At 51.8% G+C, this 21,166-nt stretch overlaps 1 protein-coding gene across 10 annotated transcripts in view; it reads right to left on the reverse strand.

The window, feature by feature from the left end:
* Window positions 1-634: 634 nt before the first annotated feature.
* ryr1b (ryanodine receptor 1b (skeletal)) overlaps window positions 635-21,166 on the reverse strand; it is a 49,218-nt gene continuing 28,686 nt past the window's right edge. For 2 of the 10 annotated variants that reach the window (XM_086165103.1, XM_086165096.1), the window contains 44 exons: window positions 20,451-20,511; window positions 20,241-20,367; window positions 20,056-20,164; window positions 19,895-19,976; window positions 19,674-19,804; window positions 19,286-19,606; window positions 18,856-19,096; window positions 18,511-18,598; window positions 18,340-18,432; window positions 18,012-18,026; window positions 16,505-16,675; window positions 16,152-16,211; window positions 15,924-16,058; window positions 15,710-15,822; window positions 15,537-15,633; window positions 15,345-15,451; window positions 15,206-15,257; window positions 14,821-14,901; window positions 12,976-13,075; window positions 12,767-12,846; window positions 12,607-12,683; window positions 12,437-12,510; window positions 12,121-12,138; window positions 10,541-10,621; window positions 10,098-10,186; window positions 9,771-9,899; window positions 9,106-9,210; window positions 7,815-7,896; window positions 6,320-7,629; window positions 6,158-6,243; window positions 5,809-5,983; window positions 5,602-5,688; window positions 5,169-5,423; window positions 4,957-5,087; window positions 3,916-3,958; window positions 3,706-3,839; window positions 3,482-3,542; window positions 2,171-2,317; window positions 1,962-2,096; window positions 1,717-1,873; window positions 1,578-1,642; window positions 1,389-1,489; window positions 926-977; window positions 635-834 (listed from right to left, as the gene is read on the reverse strand). In XM_086165103.1, the coding sequence (XP_086021229.1) occupies window positions 739-834; window positions 926-977; window positions 1,389-1,489; window positions 1,578-1,642; window positions 1,717-1,873; window positions 1,962-2,096; window positions 2,171-2,317; window positions 3,482-3,542; window positions 3,706-3,839; window positions 3,916-3,958; window positions 4,957-5,087; window positions 5,169-5,423; window positions 5,602-5,688; window positions 5,809-5,983; window positions 6,158-6,243; window positions 6,320-7,629; window positions 7,815-7,896; window positions 9,106-9,210; window positions 9,771-9,899; window positions 10,098-10,186; window positions 10,541-10,621; window positions 12,121-12,138; window positions 12,437-12,510; window positions 12,607-12,683; window positions 12,767-12,846; window positions 12,976-13,075; window positions 14,821-14,901; window positions 15,206-15,257; window positions 15,345-15,451; window positions 15,537-15,633; window positions 15,710-15,822; window positions 15,924-16,058; window positions 16,152-16,211; window positions 16,505-16,675; window positions 18,012-18,026; window positions 18,340-18,432; window positions 18,511-18,598; window positions 18,856-19,096; window positions 19,286-19,606; window positions 19,674-19,804; window positions 19,895-19,976; window positions 20,056-20,164; window positions 20,241-20,367; window positions 20,451-20,511 (5,954 nt within the window). In that variant the 3' untranslated portion in view covers window positions 635-738. The remainder of the gene's footprint in view (window positions 835-925; window positions 978-1,388; window positions 1,490-1,577; window positions 1,643-1,716; window positions 1,874-1,961; window positions 2,097-2,170; window positions 2,318-3,481; window positions 3,543-3,705; window positions 3,840-3,915; window positions 3,959-4,956; window positions 5,088-5,168; window positions 5,424-5,601; window positions 5,689-5,808; window positions 5,984-6,157; window positions 6,244-6,319; window positions 7,630-7,814; window positions 7,897-9,105; window positions 9,211-9,770; window positions 9,900-10,097; window positions 10,187-10,540; window positions 10,622-12,120; window positions 12,139-12,436; window positions 12,511-12,606; window positions 12,684-12,766; window positions 12,847-12,975; window positions 13,076-14,820; window positions 14,902-15,205; window positions 15,258-15,344; window positions 15,452-15,536; window positions 15,634-15,709; window positions 15,823-15,923; window positions 16,059-16,151; window positions 16,212-16,504; window positions 16,676-18,011; window positions 18,027-18,339; window positions 18,433-18,510; window positions 18,599-18,855; window positions 19,097-19,285; window positions 19,607-19,673; window positions 19,805-19,894; window positions 19,977-20,055; window positions 20,165-20,240; window positions 20,368-20,450; window positions 20,512-21,166) is intronic. The other 8 variants (XM_086165106.1, XM_086165097.1, XM_086165104.1 and 5 more) reach the window with 6 other exon arrangements.

A 21,166-nucleotide genomic window follows, 5' to 3' on the forward strand; every position in this document is an offset into this window, starting at 1 on the left:
GACACAAAGCGACGGTGTGTGTGTGTGTGTGTGTGTGTGTGACGTAAGACTTCATAGTGTGTGCCAGGGAGGGGTGTGTGTGTGTGTTTGGCACTCATTTGTTATTACACAGTAATAACTGAACAAGTCGCTACTCATGGAGGTTCTCGCCCAGCGGCCGCCACCCTCGGTTCCCCGGAGGTTCCCGGCTCAACAGAACCTCCTTCCCCTCATCTTTAAGCCGCCAGGAAGCAGAAGAAAAAAAAAAAAAGTCAAAATAAAAGCGTTAGGCGGCGGGGGAACCAACCCGCGACGGCGTTTTTTTTTTCTGTGGCGAAACTCAAAGCTAGAAAAAGTAACTAAAGAGTACTTATTACTGGATGTGGGAAGCAGTGACGTTGCTATAGGCACTGTGACACAGAGGGGGCGGGGCTTAACCTGGTCAGGTTAGCTGTCAATCGGGTGGGGGGGGGGAGCTGGCGTGCAAGGCGACGTTAAGACGGGTAAAAGGCCATGATGGGGGTTCAAACCCCGCCACCCCCGGCTTCTTCACCTCCCTGATGGTTCCATGCTTCTCCTCCAGAGGTGGAGGTTCTTGTTCCTGGCGAGTGGAGCGTCAGTGCAGTCAGAGTGTGCATAGCTTCACCGGAGGGGGGAACCGTGCAGATCTGGTTTTTTTTTGTTTTTTTTTACATTTTCAGACAAACCCCCCCTTTTGCTTCCCCCCTCCGTTCCCCCCTCCCACCCCCCGCCTCCCGTTTATCCCAGCTGGTCCTCGTACTGCTTCCTAAAGCAGTCTCCGGCCGGGAAGAAGTCCCAGCAGCGCTCCTGGTACATCTTCCAGACGTAGGACTCCTGTGGAGAAGGAGAGCGCGGCAGATGTTTAAAGACAAGGGTTCTGGAAGGGAACTTGAGGGGTTCCACAGGGTTCCCCAGCTCCACCCACCTGTCCTGTGTGTTCCGTCTCGTCCTTGTTGATCAGATACATCAGGAAGAACCTGTTGGACACACAGAGAGGAACAAGTGAGAGAAGATGGAGTTTTCTGGGGTTCTTCTTCCTTGGAACTGGACTTCTGTGGCTCACTCGGTGTCTTCCTCAGGTCAAACAGAATGAAGGTGGACACAGATGAGGAGCCGGGTCTGCAGAAGTGCTTTGCTAAATGCTAATGCTAAAAGTATGGCATTGATACACTAGGGTTGTAGGCATCCAGCTCACGGCGCCATCAGACGGGCCGCATCCAATGCCAGCTGTCATCTGGGAGCAAGGGGCGGGGCTTAACGTGGACAAGCCAGTTGTCAATCACACAAAGACATCCAACCGTTCACCAATGGACTCTTTTTTGGACTAAAGAAGGAGACCCTGGACCCTGGAGTCAAACCGGGAACCTCGCTCATGGGTGGAGACCTACATGTAGTTGGCCAGGTTGTGCTCCTCCAGGGTATGCGTCTCGAAGCCATGCGGCGTCGTGTCAAAGTAGTCACTTCCGATCCCACAGATGAAGCACTTGGTCTGGACGGAGGAGGCAAAGATCGGTCTACATCACACCACTTCCTTTTCCCAACCGAAGCTACGTTGGTGAAGTTGTGCTCCCTCTTACCTCCATGTCCTCCCTGACCTGCTCCTGCTGGTCTCTCAGTTCACCGAAGGCGTCGATGATCAGACCTGGCAACGGAGGTCACGGGTTAATTCGTGTCAGAAAAAAAACGTGACACGCTAAGACGACGGCGCGCTCGTACCCTGGATGATGGCCAGCAGGATGACAATGACGAAGAAGAAGAAGGTGATGTCAAAGACCACCCGATACAGCTCGTACTCGTCCCCTGCCGGGTCCTCGATCTCATCCCCGATGCCGCCACCGGCACGCACGCCAACGTACATGTGGAACAGGTAACACTACAAGTGGAGGCAGGGCTTGATTAGCATCCTTCAGTTAGCATCTCCCTAGCATGCTACCTGAAGGATGGTGCTGGAGGTGGCTCACCGTCATCATGTCGTCGCACTTCATGTCCGGCTCGTCCTCGTCCTCACTCTTATTGTAGAACTTGCGGAAGAAGTTGAAGGCCACCACGGTGTAGAGGTAGACCACCACAGCCAGCAGGCCCACTGTCATCATCAGCTGAGGAGCAGAGGAGGAGGTCAGCATGAGCCACGGTGGAAGGTCGGGGTTCAGAGGAGCGGGAAAATGGCTACCTGTTTGCCATTGTGGGTGACGGAGGACAGGATGGTGCGCAGGGTCTTGACGCCCATGGCGATGTCCAGGAGGTGGGCGGCAAAGAAGAAGTTGTTGTAGTGACCAAGCAGGGACATGAGCAGGTACCAAACCAGGTACAGGAAGGTCTGAGGGGTGGAGATGGAAGAAGGTGGGGTCAGACGCCCAAGGAAACGGAGGATGATGAAGATATGATATGAAAAGTTATTACCGTATTTTCCGGACTATAAGTCGCGGTTTTTTTCATAGTTTGGAGGGGGGTGCGACTTATACTCTGGAGCCACTTATGTGTGAAATTTTTAACACATTATTACTGGTTCCGGTATATCATTTCACATGTTATTTGCACATTGAACCGCAAGAGGGCGCTATAGGCATGTGATAATAATTTCAACATTAGCGAAGATCTTAGCAGAAACGGCACCGAAAAGGAAATCCTATTCTGCTGATTACAAGCTGCGAGTAGTAAAATATGCGGCCGAAAACAGTAATGGAGCTGCAGAGAGAAAGTTTGGAGTTAGCCAGAAGCTTGTAAGAGACCGGCGAAAAGCGGAGGTAACTCTAACTGAAATGAAGACAACAAAAAAAGCCAATCGCGAGCTAAAAGCTAGGCGGCCACAGCTGGAGGAACGAATGCGCCGTGCAACTTTGGTGGAAGTTATTGAACGGATGGAAAAAGCATGGGCTTCGGTGACGACCGAAACCGTTCTGGCAGGATTCAGAAAGGCTGGAATAGTTGGAACCGGAAGTGACGATGAGTCTGACGGAAGTGACGTAGAAGAGGAAGCGCCGCATCTTCTACCTCCGGAGTTAGCGGAGTTGATGAGAAGTGACACCGAGGATGAAGATTTCGTGGGATTTTAGTTAGCGGGTATTTGGAGTGACACGGATGGTTTTGGTAAACTTCTTATCATGTTATTTATGCTATAGTTATCAGAATAAGTGTTAGTATGTTATATTAACATACCACGCACTTTCTCAATTGTGTCATGTAATGTAAGCATATCGCTCAGCCTGTTGTTGCCTCTATTCTATTTTTATTTTAAATTGTTCGTCATTAAAATTTCAAATGACATGTCTGTTCTTGTTGTTGTATTTTATTAAATAAATCCCCCCCCAAAATGCGACTTATACTCCAGTGCGACTTATGTATGTTTTTTTCGTTCTTTATTATGCATTTTTGGCTGGTGCGACGCATAATCCGGAGCGACACACAGTCCGAAAAATACGGTAGTTATTACTATTTTATTCATCAAGTCACTTCGGCGACATAATTCTGGCTTTTAACTCACGTTGTCGGTGAAAACGACACCAAACTTCCAGATCTGGTACTTGATGTCAATGGAGGTGATCCTGCCGAGGGGGCAGAAAGAGAAGAGCTTATCTATGGTCATACAAGGTAGCGAAGGGCTAAACGGAGTATCAGGGGCAACTTGGGGTTCAGTGTCTTGTTCCGGGAAACTTTGGCATGCGGACAGGAGGAGCTCGGGTCTTTGACGCCCCGGGTGTTTCATACCAACTGAACATGGAGGTGTCGGGCTCGGGCTTCTTCTCGTGCGTCATGGCGCTGACGTCCAGCGAGGCCAGGTCCATCCCCAGCAGCTCGGCGATCCTCTCCCGGCCATAGATGTCGCCGTATTTGTCCAGGACCTGAGCAGCGGGTCGATCGGTGAATCCACAGAAAACGAGAAATCCGAGTGTCCCGGAATCTCAGACGCAAGCTCACCTTCCTTTTCACGAACTTGTCCCAGTAGTTGTTGGGGAAAGTCCTGCAGGGACAAAGAGGTCAGACTCCAGGAGTCACAGAGACTCCCAATCTTTATCTAGAAGGTTTTCCTGCACACAGGGTCTGAGCAAGGGGAAGCCAATCACAGCTGAACCTGCGGCGCGAACCACTGCTGGCCACTACATGGGACTGCAGGGATCCAGATTTATACTCTTCAGAGAACTGTTTGTACCCCTAAACCAGGGGTCGGCAACCTTTAACACCCAAAGAGACATTTGGACTCGGTTTCCTCGGGAAAGAAAACATTGGGAGCCGCAATTACTTTTTGACGTCTAAAATAAAGGTACCGCTGTATATGTTGCTTTTTATTACCTTTACACTTTGTATAAACAAGTGTGTTGCTTCTGAAATTCACAAAGTATTACGGAGAAAATTAAATTTTATTTATGTAATGAACTCAATCTGAGCTTTGGGCTTTCAGAGCGTGTAGCGGAGCCTTGACCTGAATTTTAAAAATAAATCGGGAAAAAAAATCACTGCGTCAGTAAACAATGAAAAAATAAATATTTGCAAAATATTTTCATAAATATCTATTTTACCTGGTTTATGGGACTTCTGCTCCTGAACTTTTGCTCAAAGCATCTGCAAACCGGGACTTTACCGGCTGGCGGGTATACCGGCTTCCGCCAGTGTGACGTTATTTTGAGCGGCGAAAAATAATAAATATAATTTTATTTAATATTCCAAGATCACAATAATCTTCCAACTTAGAACTCAAAGTTAAAAAAATGACTTAACACAAATGAAATGTACTTCAATTAAATATTTATAATTTATTTTCCCAAGCCGCTCGGAGCCGCAGTGCAAAGAAGAAAGAGCTGCACGGGTTGCCGACCCCTGGACTAGCAGGACTGAAGTTCTACCATCTTGGATATTTCAGTATCAAAAGACCAAAGTGTGGGGCCCGACAGTCAGAAGTACCATGATGATGACAAATGTTGCTACTTTTAGATGCCCAAAGATTTGGATTTGGATTCTTACGGCGTGTTGAGAACCAGTCGGTCCCACTGGCCCTTGATGTCATCGTCCTCGGGCTGCTCGGTGACGTAGACGCCGTCAAACTCCAGCTTCCGGGCCAGTTCCTTCTCCCTCTTGAAGATAACCAACGGGACCTGGAGGCGAACACAGAGGGAGCTCTGTAAAACCACAGAAGAAAAACCAGAAACACCTGAAGGGATGGAGGTAAAGCAAACCTTCAGGCAGTTGTAGCCGATGATGCAGAGGAAGGAGATGATGGTATGGACAATGCTGAGGAACGCCAGGGCGGGTTCCATGTAGCCTGTGCTTTCCTCCAAGAAGTAGTACATTGGGCCTTCGTCGTCGTCGTCTTCCCCGCCGTCTTCTAATCCAGAACCTTCCTCCTCAGCGCCAGAACCCTCAAACAGACCAGAACCCTCGAAAAGACCAGAACCCTCAAACTCCTCCTCGCCCGGTGGACTGTCCGACACCTGCAGGGGTCAGACAGGAGGTGAGGTACTTCAACGACTAGATTGAGTTAGCTTTGGATCCAACTGTTAGCACCATGCTAACAGGATTACAAAAAGCTATCCTCACTACCTTAGCTACGCCTGAAGACAAACCAATTCATGCTACAAAGCTCTCAAAGAGACTTCGCAGAAGCCCCACCTTGTAGAAGAGTAGGATGAAGTTGAGGGCAAAAGCAATGAAGAGGGCTAGGAATCGCAGGTTGTAGAAGTTACGAGAAAGATAGTTCTGGAAGGGGACGAGAAGAAACAGAAAAAACATCAAATGGATATTTACCAAGTACATATTTGCAGTACTGGTGCGCCTCAGCCCTGGGACTTGAAGTACAAGGACTTTCAATGGTCTCACCATGAATTTGATCCTCTGAACCTCCAGCTCATTCCACAACTCGAAACCTTCTTCTGCAGCTTTCTTCTCCTTCTTCGCCTTCTTCTTCACCTCGGTCTCCATCACAAGCTCGGGCTCCTCATCCTTTGCTTCTGCCTCGGGCTCCGCCTTTTCCGTCTTCTCTCCATTCTCAGTGCTAGGCGGAGAAGGGGAGGAGTTAAAAAAACAAACCTCCTCAGCAAGTTCTGGAGGTACCACTCGTCAAGGGACCGGGATGAACTGCTGCAACGATGCAACCAAAGGGAAGCAACTTCCTGCCTGAGAGCAGACCAGATGCCGTCCATGTTCAGGTGATGGACAGAAGGCTTACTCTGCTTTCTCGGTCTCTGGAGATGCCTCTTCCTCTGGCTCTGCCTTCTCTTCCTCTTCATCTTGTCCACCAACGGTGGCGGCCAGCTGTCCCGTCAAAAACTGGCGGTTAATAAACAAGTTACTGCACCGATTGGTGACGACAAATGCGAGAGGGACCTACCAGTTTCCTCTTCAGCAGTGGAGTACCTTCTGGGGTCGGGGGCTCCTCAGGTGTCGTCTCACCAAAGTCTCCCAGGCCACCAGGAGTGTTGAACCCGGGAAGACGCCCGCCTTCCCGTTCCTCGCCATCCTCCTCTTCTTCTTCTCCCCCTACCGCATCTAGGTGGTCTACAGCTCCATCAGTGTCCTGGACCTCCCGGGCCCCGGGCTCAGGGGGGAGCTCCCCGTGCACTTCATCCTGGGTGGGGTCAGGCATGCTGGCCAGGATCTCTGTCACCGTCATCTTCTTGGCGCCCTCAACAAGACCGCCGCCAAACAGCACCTTCCATATGAGCGTGAAGAAGCCCTTGCAAATGCTGTACACAAACATCAGGATGCCCATGAGGACGGTATAGACAAAGGTAGCGAGGCCGACCACCATCTCCTTCACCGTCATCTTCCTCAGCTTGCGGTAACGCCGTCGCAAGTTACGGAAGGTGAACATATTGAAGAAGTTCACCACGCTGGTCAGAAATTCCGCAAAAGCCGAGGTGGACTCCGGGACTCCTCCCTCGCCGTTGCCTTCCTCCCCTTCCCCAGAGTCGCCCTCGGTTCCGCCGCCCTCCTCCTCCTCATCATCATCTTCCTCCTCAACGCCTTCGCCCTCGGGCTCAGAGATGGACGCCGCAATGTTCATCTCAAAGATGGTGTCCTCACAGAAGTTGACAAACAGCTCCATCTTCTCACTCTCGCCGCCCTCGTTGACCACGTCAAAGATGAACTGCCTCTTGGACTCTCTGACCTGCGGCATCTCCCACTGGTTGCGGTTCGCCTCGCTGATCTCGAAGTAGATACGCTCGATCTTCCTGCTGGCTCCCATGATCTCGATGCGGCCGAGGAACGGTCTGAAGTAGTTGAGAACACTCTCCGCCTGCTCCAGGAAGTTCTGGAGCCGGGTGTCGTGGGGCACGTGCTCGGACAGGTTGGTGAGAAGCACGGCTATGTTGAAACCGATATCTTTTGCCGGCTCCTGGAAACGATCGGCAAACTCCTCAAAGTTAATCATCTCGTTCTCGTCCGCCTCCGAGCAGGAGAGGAGGAACTGGATCTCTGATGGAGAGTATTGCTTCTGACTGTCCATGGCCTTGGAGAAGTCCTTCTTGGAGATGAGCCCGCGGGGATCTGTCACGTAGTCGCGGAAGGCATCTGATGCCACGATGTCTTTCAGCTTGAGAAACATGTCGAAGAACTTCAGGATCATCTCCACGTTACTGGACGACTCCACCAGCATGTCCACCATCTGCTTGGCGATGGTGCCGTTCACCACGTTGCCTGGGAGAAGAACAAAGTAGCGGGAGAGCAGCGTGATGGAACATGTTGAAAGATTCAAACCGCAGAATCACATGTATGCCTGGAAGTTCTGTCACCCGACAGCAACTTCTGCCTGAAACCCGTATCTCTAGCAAGAACGTCCCAGGGGCCACGTGGCTAGCATGGTACCGCAATAGACATCTTACCTTCAAGTAGGGACAACAGCATGACCACCATGTCTTTCTGGAGATCCAGCAGCTCCTTCAGCAGCCCGATCTGACTTGAGTCCTGTAGGACAAGCAATCTGTCAATACAGGAAGTGACTACAATCCAGGTTTTTCCAGAATAATGTCTGAGCTAAGAGGACGTGTCCTCCTGTCTGCTGCCGCTACCTCGGTGGGCGGCGAGTTCCAAAAACCATCCTGGGTCCGCATTTTATGAACAAAGAATAACAAGCAGTTTAGCGTCACAGGAAGTAAACCGGGCACCATGGAGACAGGAAGGACATACGCCGCACACAGGCCACAGTTAGACCCCCCTCAGATAAGGGGATCTGGGGGGGGAGCAAGAGGCCAAAGAGGGACCAAGCGGACATCTGAAGGTCCACGCTGGATGATGATTGACAGCAACCACGGATGTGCTGGACAGTGATTGGCGGCTAAGCTGGTGGACAGTGATGGGGGCGGGGAAACGGAAAGGGTCTTTTTTTGGGGGGAGGGTCAAAGTGACACCAATGATTCATTGAGCCCCCCCCCCCAAAAAAAGGCCATCTATCACCTTGAAGGCTAATTTGTGACGTCTCAGTGACATCCAATCAGGGAAGTTGGCTGAACCATTACGGGCTGATCACGAAAGGAGGGGGTAATGGAGCGTGGTTTGGCGGGGGGGTTAAGGGGTTCAGAGAAGCATCATGACCAGCCCGCCGATGGGATGGAACATAGATTGTTCTTACGCCGTTTCGTTGACCGGGGTCGGGGTGCATCTGATGGGGGGAGTTGGAGGGTCGAACATGAAAATAAAAACCATCAATAAAACAACATTTACGGAGATCAGAGGCGGGGCAACAGGGGTATTAACCCTTCGCATCTCCGCAGTCACAACATTTGCTTGATCTCATTCGCCAACAAAGTCTTGTTTGAAGTGCAGGAACGCGATGAGGAGATCTGAGGGTTTGATCCGATGCAGTAGGTTATTACTACTATTTGGTACATGTGTAATAACCGCAAAATGGAGTCTTGTTATTCCCTGCGCTGTTGCATGATGGGGGCTACAGCCTGGGTCATCTGTGTGTTGATGAGAATATTAAGGAAAAAGCTGAAGGGCCGGGGAAGGAAGTGGAAGAAGTTAAAACTAGCAGAAGAAGAAGCAGCGTTCATTGACGTAAACAATCATGAAAAAGCATAGTTTACCCAGGAGGGCTGGTAGAAGAGACAAAATAACCTTTTACCCCAAAGCGGACTTTTATTTTGAAAAACCTGATACTTTGGACTTCCTCACCTGAGCCAGCTTCATCATCATGTGGGCGAAGACGTGCAGGAAGCCGACCACGGCGTCCCACAAACGGCTGTGAGCCAGGGATTGCTGGTTCCCTGTGCACGGGCCCTGGAACACATGCAGGCACTATAAGCTACCTTGGTTACCAGGTAGGTATCGTAAGCTACCTTCACTAAAATCCCTACCAGGTAGGTACCATAAGCTACCTTTAGTTAGCTATCTACCAAGTAGGTACCATAAGCTACCACATGGTACCTACCAGGTAGGTGCCATATGCTACCTTTAGTTAGCTATCTACCAAGTAGGTACCATAAGCTACCTGCAGTAACGACCTACCAGGTAGGTACCATAAGCTACCTTTAGTTAGCTATCTACCAAGTAGGTACCATAAGGTAGCACATGGTACCTACCAGGTAGGTACCATATGCTAACTTCAGCAAGCTACTTACCAGGTTGGTACCATAAGCTTCTTACTAGGCAGGTACCATAAGCTAGCTTCAGTAAACCATCTACCAGGTAGGTACCATAAGCTACCTTCATTCAGCTACCTACCAAATTGGTACCATAAGCTTCCTTCAGTAAGCTGAACACACAGCGCTAACAGGACAACTGAGACATCCCATCATAACCTCCCCACCCCTTCTGCGACCCACCAAATGCTGCTGTACCTGGATGTACTCTGTGAGGCTGTTGAACACCTGCTTGGCCACGGTCATGGCCTTGGAGAAATTCCTCTTCCCCGGCTCGTCAATGATGTCCTTACCGGAGTAGTACCAGTAGAAGTCACTGATGGACTCCTGCCATGGGGGTTAGGGTACACACTCAGTACAAGAAGTACACACTCAGTACATGACGTACCCCAGTACCGGAAAGTACTGAGGTCATCCAGGAGTATTAGTAACGGTATTGATAGAGGTGGGCTCTGTGCGCAGATGTGTGTGTGTGTGTGTGTGTGTGTGTGTGTGTGTGTGTGTGTGTGTGTGCATTAGCTGGACCTGCAGCCGCAGCAGGTAGTCCACTGTGCAGATGATGATGTTGATGGTGGTGGTACTTCCTGTCTGGGTCCTAAGGTAGTTCTGGAAATCTGGCAAAAGACAGAAAGCACACACACGTTTAACACACACACACACACACACACACACACACACACACACACACACACACACACACACGCCTCACACGCCTCACTTTAACCTACAGAAAAACTCACTTGAATCAAAAAAAACCGAGTAAACTGTAAAAATACATTTTCAACTACACTTCAGTGGAAATGTGTTACCTAAGAAAACATCTAACAGTAAATAACACGCGAGTTTCAAAATTTAAGATTGATGGAAGGAAGAATGATTGGTGCTTTAGGCTCCGCCCACTTGTAGTGAAGCGGTGAAGAGACTCCTCCCCCTCGCTGTCTGGGGGCGGAGCTCCGAAGGACGCTCACCGTTGTTGTGGCCCTCACACAGGAGCTGCAGGAAGCGGAAGAGGTCGCAGGTGAACTCGTCGTCCGCCATCACTTTCTCATCTGGGGGGGGAACATGGAGGATAAAAGCAGCGCCAGGGAGAGGGGCGGGTCAAAGGTCATGTCGGGAGGGGGGGGGGGGGTCGCCATGGTAATATGTTAGATGAATGCGGAGTCCAAACCAAATGCAGGGTTAGGAGGGTTAAAGAACCCTGGATGGAACCCCGTGACCATGGAAACACCAGTCTGATTGGCCACTTCTGCCCCCTAGTGGTCACTGATAGTGTGTGTGTGTGTGTGTGTGTGTGTGTGTGTGTGTGTGTGTGTGTGTGTACAAGGAAAACAGACAACATGCACAGGACAAAAGACGTGCGCGGGATGTTTAACGTGCACATGGAAACAGAGATACGTGACGTGGACAGCACAGGTATATTCAGACAGAATGGCGTGCATGACGAATCCACTGAACTCCTCCAAGAGATCAATGCTAAAAACTCTGCGCCATTTTGACTTTTAATCTGCTATTTTCTCTCGTGTAGCTCTGAGTTAGCATGCTAGCAAAATGAGGCTAGCTGTAAAAAAAATAGTTTTCTCCGCTAAAGACATCGGCACCGTTTTGACTTTTAAATTTGGTATTTTCTCTCATATAGCCCAGAGTTAGCATGCCAGCAAAAAGAGGCTAGTTGTAAAAAATTGTTTTCTCAGCTTAAGACGTTGGTGCCAGTTTGACTTGCATTCAGTATTTTCTCTTGTGTTGCTTTGAGTTAGCATGCTAGCAAAAAGAGGCTAGCTGTAAAAAACTAGTTTTCTCCGCAAAAGACATCGGCACCGTTTTGACTTTTAATCTGCTATTTTCTCTCAAGTAGCTCTGAGTTAGCATGCTAGCAAAAAGATGCTAGCAATAAAAAAAAATGTTTTCTCCGCTAAAGACATCAGCACCATTTTGACTTTTAAATTTGGTATTTTCTCTCATATAGCCCAGAGTTAGCATGCCAGCAAAAAGAGGCTAGCTGTAAAAAAATTGTTTTCTCAGCTAAAGCCGTTGGTGCCGGTTTGTCTTCAATTCTGTATTTTCTCTTGTGTTGCTTTGAGCTAGCATGCTTGCAAAAAGAAGCTAGCTGTAAAAAAAAAACATTTCTTTTAGAACAAAAGGTTGACGAATAAAGTTACGAGATAGTAAAAGAAACCAGAATGTGGCGTTGCTACATGGAACAGCTAACAGGCTAACAGAAACAACATTTCTGTTCTTTTGAGCTTCGCTCTCAAAAACTACAAACATGGAGGACGACTGAGTCCAGTCAATCCGCGATGAAAACACGAAAATGGAAGTGAGCTGGCGCTAGATGTTAGCCACACAAGTAACGAATGCGGCTAACAGCTCGCGGGCGACCGCGGAGGGTGAGTTTGGATTCACGGCAAGGAAAGAAAACAAAAAAGTAGGAGGAGGAAGAAGAAGAAGAAGAAGAAGAAGAAGTGAGCGATGGGCTAGTAAAGGAGTGATGGAGAGAGGACAGGGAGGAGAGAGAGAGGAGGGACAGAACGAGAGGAAGAGGCTGATTTACCGCGTTCTAGCTTCTTATCTGAGAACCGTGGAGAGCAGCAGAGTCGAGGAGGAGGAAGAGAAAGAAAGAAAGAAAGAAAGAAAGAAAGAAAGAAAGAAAGTGAGAGAAGAAGAGAGAGAGAGGCAGTGAGTGCACAGAACCCCCGGAGGTCAGTTCTCATACAGGAAACAGTCAAAATGCTGTGAACCCGTTGGTCCGACATGCTAACAGGAACTAGCATGGAAAACATACGGCACCTGCAACCAGACGCATAACCTGTGTGTGTGTGTGTGTGTGTGTGTGTGTGTGTGTGTCGCCGTGTGAAGCCGCCACTCACTCGTCCCCTCCTCGGAAACCATCCCGAGTCCTTCTGCCTTGTTCTGCCTCTCGAAGGCATTCAGGTCCAGAACGCTGTAGAGCATCGAGACCCTGGAGTCAGTGGTGCCGGAGGAGGAGGGGTGTGTGGAGGAGCATGCAGAGGAACGCTACGTTCTTTAGTCCACCGACCTGCAGGTCTGCATCAGAGCCTGGACGCTCAGGAAGAAACCCACGTCCTTCTTGTCCTTCAGGTAGTCCAGCATCCTCTGCAGACCAGAGAAGACCACATCGCACCGCGGTTCTGTCCAAGACCGAGAACCATCTCCAAGAGACGGGAGGACTTGCTGACCTGCTGCACGTCGCTGTTGCCGCCGTTGAGGATGGAGATTCCCAGCTTGAGGGTGGAGGACACCATGGCCCCGGGTTCTCCTGGGAACCAGGACGGCGGAGGGACACGTGGACCAGGAGTCATGGAGATGTTTGTTTAGTCACGTGAAATAGGCGTACGAGTGTGTGTGTGTGTGTGTGTGTGTGTGTGTGTGTGTGTGTGTTCTCCACCTTTGCAGGCGCTGATCATCTGCAGCACCATCTCTGCAGCGCCCCGGTTGTGGAGACGGGACTGCTGGTACAGGAGCCTCTGCTTCTCCATCTCCTTCTCCTGGGGGGGAGGAGGGGCAGAAGAGGCAGAGCTGTAACCCTGTCAACACCAACTGCACAGCCCCCCTCACACACACACACAAATACACACACACACACACACACACACACACACACACACACATACACACACACAGACAACCTGAATCCTAAATTGCACTCTTTAATCTGGATTAACTCCACCTGCGTCGTCCTCACAAGTGTGTTAATCTGAGTCAACCGCTGGATTTTAAATCTGTCGCTATGGCAACGGTTACCGAGGCGTCGTCCCGGCAACCTGCCGCTGCAACATACAAGTCGTGCGGGTCTGGTTGTTGGGGTCGTTGCCATGGTTACACAGAGGTGATACCTGGCGCCCCCAAGTGGTCGGTCTCACTTCCTGCATGTTGGATGGACTTTGAGCACCTGCAGGACTATCATGGAAGAACCTCACACACACACACACACACACACACACACACACACACACTCCTAGACTGTGTGCATTAGGGTTGCTGATGCTACTGACATCATCTAGGGGCGGCAAACAGACACCACACACACACACACACACACAGAAGCAGCAGCAGGTGTTTGATTGACATACTTCTATTTATATATATGTATATTTACATGTATATGCACGTGTGTTCATATATGATCAGCATTGTTATAATTATTTATTAATAATCACGATTATTATTGATTATTGAGTATTACTAACATTTAATATTCATGTATTGATTTATTTTCAAAACAAACTAGCAGAAAACTGTTCTACACTAATTTGGACTGAATTTAAATGTCTGGTCTTCTGACCTTCTCACTGGAAGCCTGTCTGAAAGCACACACACACACACACACACACACACACACACACACACACACACACACACACACACACACACACACACACACACACACACACACACACACACACACACACACCTGACCATGAACAACTTCTCTGATTCCAGACAAATCAGAAATCGTTTAGCAGAACTACTCTATGGGATGGTGTGTGTGTGTGTGTGTGTGTGTGTGTGTGTGTGTGTGTGTGTGTGTGTGTTCGTGCATGTGCGCTTGTGGGCAATGCATGCACTCCTGGCCGTCCAGCTTGAGGTGAAGACAGTGAATATGTAGGCAGCTGTTAGGTTGGAGTTATTCGGACGAGCCAATCAGGGCGAGCCAATCAGGGCGAGCCAATCAGGGCGAGCCAATCAGGGCGAGCGGTGGGTGAGTACGAGCCCGGCGTGAGTCTCTCGAGAGGGTCTCTGGTGCAACCCGAGGTCAGACTGACTCCAGGCACACAGCAGAACAGAACAAGCCATTCGGTTCTACTGGTGTCGGGAGCCATGATCCAGATCCAGGGGGGAGAACGCAGGAGGTGCAAGGGAGAACCCTTCAAGGAACCGAACGGGAGAATCCGGGTCCGAACCTTGCCTCGGGTCCATTTATCAACAACCGGATCACTCGCCCGGGTTCTCCCGCCCGGGTTCTCTGCAGGTTTCCCCTTCGGCACCCAACCTTGTATGCTCCCCTTGCCCCCTCCCATGCAAGTGTTCCGAGCGGCTCTGGCAGCGAGGGCATGCGAGGTGAGTCCGCCGGGGCAGGAAGTGAGCCCGCGGCGTGGGTGCTGGTTCTGGTTCTGGTTCTGGTGGGGGGGGGGGCGTTGTGCCGAGTGTGAGGGTGTATGGTGTGGTCACTGGATTGCGGGGGGAGCTGCTCCTCCGCCGGCTCCCTTCCCTTCCCTGGTCCCCCCCATACCATCTCTGTCTGCCGCACCTCAAAGGATGGCTCCTCCCCCTCCTGCTCTCCCCCTTCGTCCTCCTCACCAATGTGGCAGCTCTGGAAGGAGTTGACAACAGCGACGTCAGACCCGACGCTTACCGAAGCAGTTTCACTTCCCACAGCCACCTTTTTGGTGGAGATGAAGGTTCAGGTGCCCGGACGGGAACTTCCTCGCAAAGGCCGTGTTGAACAAAGTGAACCGGTGAAGATCTACACGATCCCTCACCTTTTCCTGGCCTCCACACTTTGGGCCTTGGTAGTTCTCCATCCCACCCCCACCCTCTGATGTTCCCCGAAACAAAAACTCCAGTCCCTGGTTGCCGCTGATAAGCGGCGAGAACACGGACGCAAAAGGCCTCACCTTTGCCATGATATCTGCGTAGGACATGTACAGGTGGTCCACGTCCAGCTTCCTGTCAATGAGAGCGAGAAGACGTGGAGCCGTTGAGCCTGGGCGGAGGGGGTGGTGATGGGCAGGAGATACCAAGAAGGGAACTCACGTTTTCTCCGTGAGGGCGGTGCGGCTGAAGTGGAGAATCAGCTGATGGAGGGGGTCCGGCTTGGTCTCCGTCTCCTCCTCCTCCTCTTCCTCTTCCTCCATGGCTTTCTAAAGATTGGGCAACACGGGTCTGGAAAAACAAACCACCAGCACGGAACACTGGACCTCAGGGTGGAACGCGAGGAGAACTCACCGACAGGTCGTCAATCATCTTGTCCTCGAAGGAGTAGCCCTCGGTCTCCAGCCAGTTGCGCTTGTAGGCGTCCAGGAACATGTTGGTAGCTCTGTGCCTGTGAGAAGGAAGAGGAGGTCAGGGACCCCGTCCCCCATCGGGTTACCTTTCCGGTATGTAGAGTTTGGTCTTACGTAGGGATGTTGTAGAGCGGCGTCATCCTGAAACAGGCCACCACGGCCCGGCGGCGCTGCTTGGACAGCAGTTTGTGCCAAACCATCTTCTTGGACTTGAAGGGATGTTCCGTCTGAGATAAGAGGTATGGGACTCACAGGGGTTCGCGGGGCTGCGAGCTGACGTTCACGGGTGCCATAATGGCCGACACACCCTTGTATCCCGGACACTCACCACCTCAATGTGATAAAGGACTGCCGACACCTCCTGGACCCTCTTCACCACCTTCTCTGGGTCTTCTGCATCCTCTGCCTTCCCGGACATCTCCTTGTACAGGGACATCTGCCAGCGCATGGCAGGGTCTTCCACCTGGGGTCGAAGGTCAGGGGCGGACATGAGGGCGCCATGTGTCCATGCAAGCATCTTTAGGTACGTATGCCCGGAACTGAACGGGTCACTCACTTTGCCTTGCAGGGACAGGTTGTTGTGCAGGAACTCCCTCACCTCTTCATCGGTGTCTTTCTGCACCGGAGGGAGAGTCAGAGAACGAGCAGTCATTGATCTAGATCCTTCCAGAACATCGAGCACATCTAGACCACGCTAGCGTGTACTTTGACCACAATGCCATTTGGTTGGTTGCTGCATCACAGTTTCCTGACGTTGTATCTCTGTCACGTTCTGTCTGGAGCCACAATTTGACCCGAGAGACGATGGTCTGCCGACCCGGAATAATTCATCAAACTATCCGAACGTGTCCACTGGTGTAGCCCTGGACAAAGTACACAGTACAGTACAAAGTACACAGTACACAGTACCAGCGAGTATCTCATCTTGGCCATGTTGATGAGCTCTTGGTCGGCGGGGGAACACATGTTGAGACCAATGGGGAGCATCTTCTTCAGCGCCGCCACGATGAGGGAGGTCTGCACGGAGTAGCGGTCCCCCCGTCGCTTCTTCTTGGTACGCTCCTGCTCCGAGCCTCCAGACTGAAGGGGGAGAACGGAGAAGTTGGATCTGACCCGACCCTTGCCTCGGCCGCGGGACCAAACATGCCCGGCACCTCAAAGGTCTCACAGAAGGACGATGCTGCTCTGGACGTCAAAGTGGACTCAAACAAAAATCCGGCAGGGGCAACATCCTGGGCAAAACCACAACATGCTGGAGACGTCAATCAAAATCAGACGGGTTCTCCTGACCGACGACCAGCAACTCCTGGCGGGGGCAGGGGCTAACCCTCATGTGCTGATGGTTCGGGCACAATGCAGTCTTGCTGTTAGTGATGCCATGAGCAGCTAGGTGGGGGTTAGCGGGGTGGGTGGGCTGAGGATGGGGTTCGGGCACATGTGAACGGGCATGAGGTTGCGGGGTCGACTCTGTCGCCCTGGAGTTCTTCTCTTTTGCTATCGTCCGGTGGCAACCGGCACTTATCACTGCTTGTTATCTGCCCCCGTGGTGGCCTCCCTACCACCACGACCTCTTGGCGAAGGTCACCACGGCAGCCAGATAACAGAAGCTCCCTCCCATGATGACCAACTGGCTGCCGCACCGAGGAGGAGGTCACCTCTTTTCTGCTAGCAGCCATTAGCGATCGAATTGTAAGGACGGACGCCAGTGGATGAACACATGAAGGGGTAGTTCCAGTTAGTGATGTGATAACGTGATGACGGTTACCCAAGGGAGGGGGTATTGATTCCTCTTTGCGAACGATGTGACCGATCAGATCAAGTCTGCGGTTGGGAACGAATCGGAAGACGTCCGCTAAATAAATGTACAATTTCATGACTTTCCCTGTGGAGACCAAACTGGATGTCCTCGTGTGAAGGGGGGGGGAATGTAATAACAACGTTATTACACGATAATAGTGTTATTAGGAAAGGTTGTGAAAACATGCGCTGATGTTGCAAATGAATGGATGAATGGATGACGAGGGAGTGGGTAAGAATCTCCAGGAGAAGAGAACCCCAGTGCAAAGAAGTCCAAGGAGGCAACATGGCTAACCACCTATGGTGAGGCACTTTCATCAAGCTGCTCCAGACTCGCCGTCTCACACACACACACACACACACACACACACACACACACACACACACACACACCGTAATTACATGGTTATTACAGGTTCATCTACTAGTCATCTCTGGGTTGGTTTGGTGTTTTTGGTTTCCTTTCATGGCAGGAGGTGTCAGAGCTTGATGAAACGCCTTCACCCACCACCACCACCACCACCACCTCCACCCTCTCCAACCCCACCGGCTCTCCGAGGGCGGGTGAACCGGTTGCCATGCGGTCGGCACAGCGCTCGTGCAGAGGCGTCGCTCTAACCTCTCCTTCTCCGGCCTACGACCCCGGCGGTCCGACCCCCGGCGCAGGAAACGGGGAGAAAAGAAGAGTTAGTCCCGCCCACTCAGAAGAATCCCGCAAACGCTTCGCAGAGCGACGGCCAATCAGATTCGGTGGAAAAAAAAAACAAAAAAAAACGGATGAATCAGAGGGACGGTTACCGCGATCTGCAGCCGCAGGAACCTGGAAGGAACAGGGTTAGACCTTCTGAGATGGATTATTAAGAGTTAGGGGGAGGTTACATGGATGGAACGTTCCAAGTTTCCAGAAAGGTAGGGGGGTTGGATGGACCAGTCGGCTTCAACCTCACCTTGCTCATCTTGCTCTTGCTGTCGGCGGTGAGGAAGGACATGTTGTTGATCTCGTTCATCACCACGAAGTTCTGCTCCTCCCTCTTGAAGTTCTGTCCGGGGAGAAGGTGGAGATGTTTTAAATCGAGGGACGACAGAGAGACACGGGACGAGAAGGCGAAGAGACTCACATGGGACTTGGACCAGAATATGAAGACCTCCCCCACCATCCGGAAGAGCTCCTCAGCGTCGGGGTCCGGGCAGGTCAACCAGCGGGCCCTGCAGGACAACGGCGGCAAACATCAGCACCGAGAAGCAGACCGACCCTCTGGGCTCGCAGCAGACGCCTTGACAACCATCCAGCTTTGAGAAGAACCAACACTTGGATCTGCCGCTCGGGAACCGGGAGCGGACCGTCGTCGAGGCCGGATCCCAAACTCAAAGCGAGGACTAAGAACGCCCCGGATGTTCTCGCTCAGTCCTACATCAAGTATCAGGACCGGTAATACGGTTGTCATAGCAACCCCAAGGAGCACCTGTTGTTGTCCACGTAGCGGATGAGCAGGGGGTAGAGGGCATACAAGTCCCGGCACAGGACGGCAAACTCGTCCCGGATGGTCCCGTTCTCGCTGTCCACCTCCGTCTTGCCCTCCATGCGCAGCTGGTCCTCCTCGGCCACCACCTTCCCCGAGCGCTTCTTCAGCTTCTCCATGGTGGGGATGAAGTGGGACTTGAGCATCTCCGGCTTGGCGCGGCTGACGATGGGCTGGGCGAAGACTGGACCGGGAAGAAAGGGAAGCGGTAATAAGGAAGTCGTAATTACAGATCTTCTGAAGGTCCTTCGGGATACACTGACGTATCTGAGCACCAGATTCCTGGTCTGACGAAGCAAACCCACATCTTGACCTTGGGTCTCCTCCACGTCTGGAACAGAACCTGTGGACGAAACTGCGGGAGGCCACCGACCTGCCAGTCTCTTCATCCAGGAGGCCTCGTCAATCCCCAGGTTGTTGACCACGATCTTCATGATGCTCCCCAGCAGCTGGTTTAGGTGCTCTGAGGTGACGGAGGTGCAGATTTGGCCCTCCTGCTCGGGGAAGTTCTCCGGGCCCCTCTCCCACCAGCGAGGCAGGTAGTTGCACAGCATGGGCAGTGTGATCTCGATCACGTGAGGCATTTCGGTGTAGCGCGCCCCCGACTCGGCCAGGTCGTGGATCTCCTTCATCAGGATCTCCAGCTCGGGGATGTCGGGGCAGAGTTCCTCCACCTGGCTGGGGAGGCCCAGGACTGAGGAGGAGCCAGAGGTCAGAAGACTCCCGGGGATTTCGGGCGATACTAAATCGGTGGAACCCACTTGTCCTCTCGCGAGGGGTCTTGGTGGTGTAAACGGAGAAGGCGTTGAACTCGTTGAGGATCGGCTCCAGGAAGGCGACCGGCATGGCGGCCGCCAGGTGGGCCAGACACTCGCCCAGGGCGGGCCTCTGCCTGCACGGCGGGAAAAACAAAAAAAAAAAACGGGTGAATCTCGCAGTCCCGCTGCACGCCGAAACGGCGGCGGCGGCGGCGGCATCTCACTTCTCTGCATGCGGAGTCTTCACGGTGCCCAGGGAGTAGATGCTGCACATGATCCGGTAGCAGGAGATCTGGAGGTCATCCACTACGGGGGGGGGGGTGACATGTGAGCGCGCTCGAATCCATTGGAAAAAAATAACCGCTAGCGCGAACGGTTGTCTCACGTATGACGTCGTCGCCAAATTGGTGCTGGGCGATGTGGTCGAAGAGGGAGGTGAGGACGGGCAGGAGGGCGGTGGTGGTGTAGTTGATGTTCTGAGCCACGCCCTTCACCTGCACGCACATGTGTACATTCGGTTAGCATTAAAGGGTTCTGGAAGACGGCGCGGAGAAAACCCGGGTTCCCCACCTGGTTCCTGCTGGACACCTTCCCCAGCTTCAGGTTCTCCACCATCTTCTCGATGTCGTCGGCGGCGCTCTCAAAGAACTGGCGTAAGCCGGCCTTCACGATCTCGGGACCCGACTTCATGACCGTCCTGTAAGGAGAAAATGGATGTTTGGGAACGTCTGCAAAAATATCTTCTGCGGGCGCAGGAGGCTTCCGGTGAGGGCGGCTCACCTGGCGTCCAGAGATCTGGACAGGATGTGCAGGCAGTTGACCACGGCGCCGGCGTCCGTCCCTGAAAGCAGAGCAACGACAAAGAGGCTTCAGAGACCTTCCGCCGGGTGAGAGTTGCCCAAACAACAACGACCAACGATGCAGGGAGAAGAGGACGTTAGCGGGACAGTCGGCAAAAAGTAAAATCATCCACTCGTCTGATCAGATCCCACGACATACCGTGAAGAACAACTCAAGGTTCCTTTATTATTACACTGAGATTAAACGGTGTTTGGTCCATGCACAACAAGTATCCCCTGTGGAGAACACACAGCCATTAGCAGCGCTAATATGTGCAATGATCACAACTCAAACGTTCACAACATTAGCAATTAGCAGTGACATCCTGGGGTTTTTTTTTAGACTGATCTAGTTGGACAAATGCCTGATGGGCCGATTAGATGATTGGCCGATGAGCTGATTCGATGATGGCCGATTGGCCCTCGGGCCCATTAGTTGATTGATCAGGTGGCCGAAGGGCCTACTGGTTGATTGGGTGACGGTCTTATTGCTAAAGGGCCGAAAGGTAGATGGGCAAATTCAATCATCGGTTGATGGATCGTCTTGTCGCCCTGTCGGCCGAGAGGCTGATTTGATGACCGATCGCTTGCTCGGCTTATTAGCTTATGGGTCTATTGATTGATCGGTTACGGCACCGCTGCATTCAGACCAAACGG

Source organism: Fistularia commersonii, chromosome 18 (genome assembly GCF_037954325.1).
Source record: "Fistularia commersonii isolate RoL2024-O1a breed Wild chromosome 18, RoL_Fcom_v1.0, whole genome shotgun sequence".
Lineage (NCBI taxonomy): Eukaryota > Metazoa > Chordata > Actinopteri > Syngnathiformes > Fistulariidae > Fistularia > Fistularia commersonii.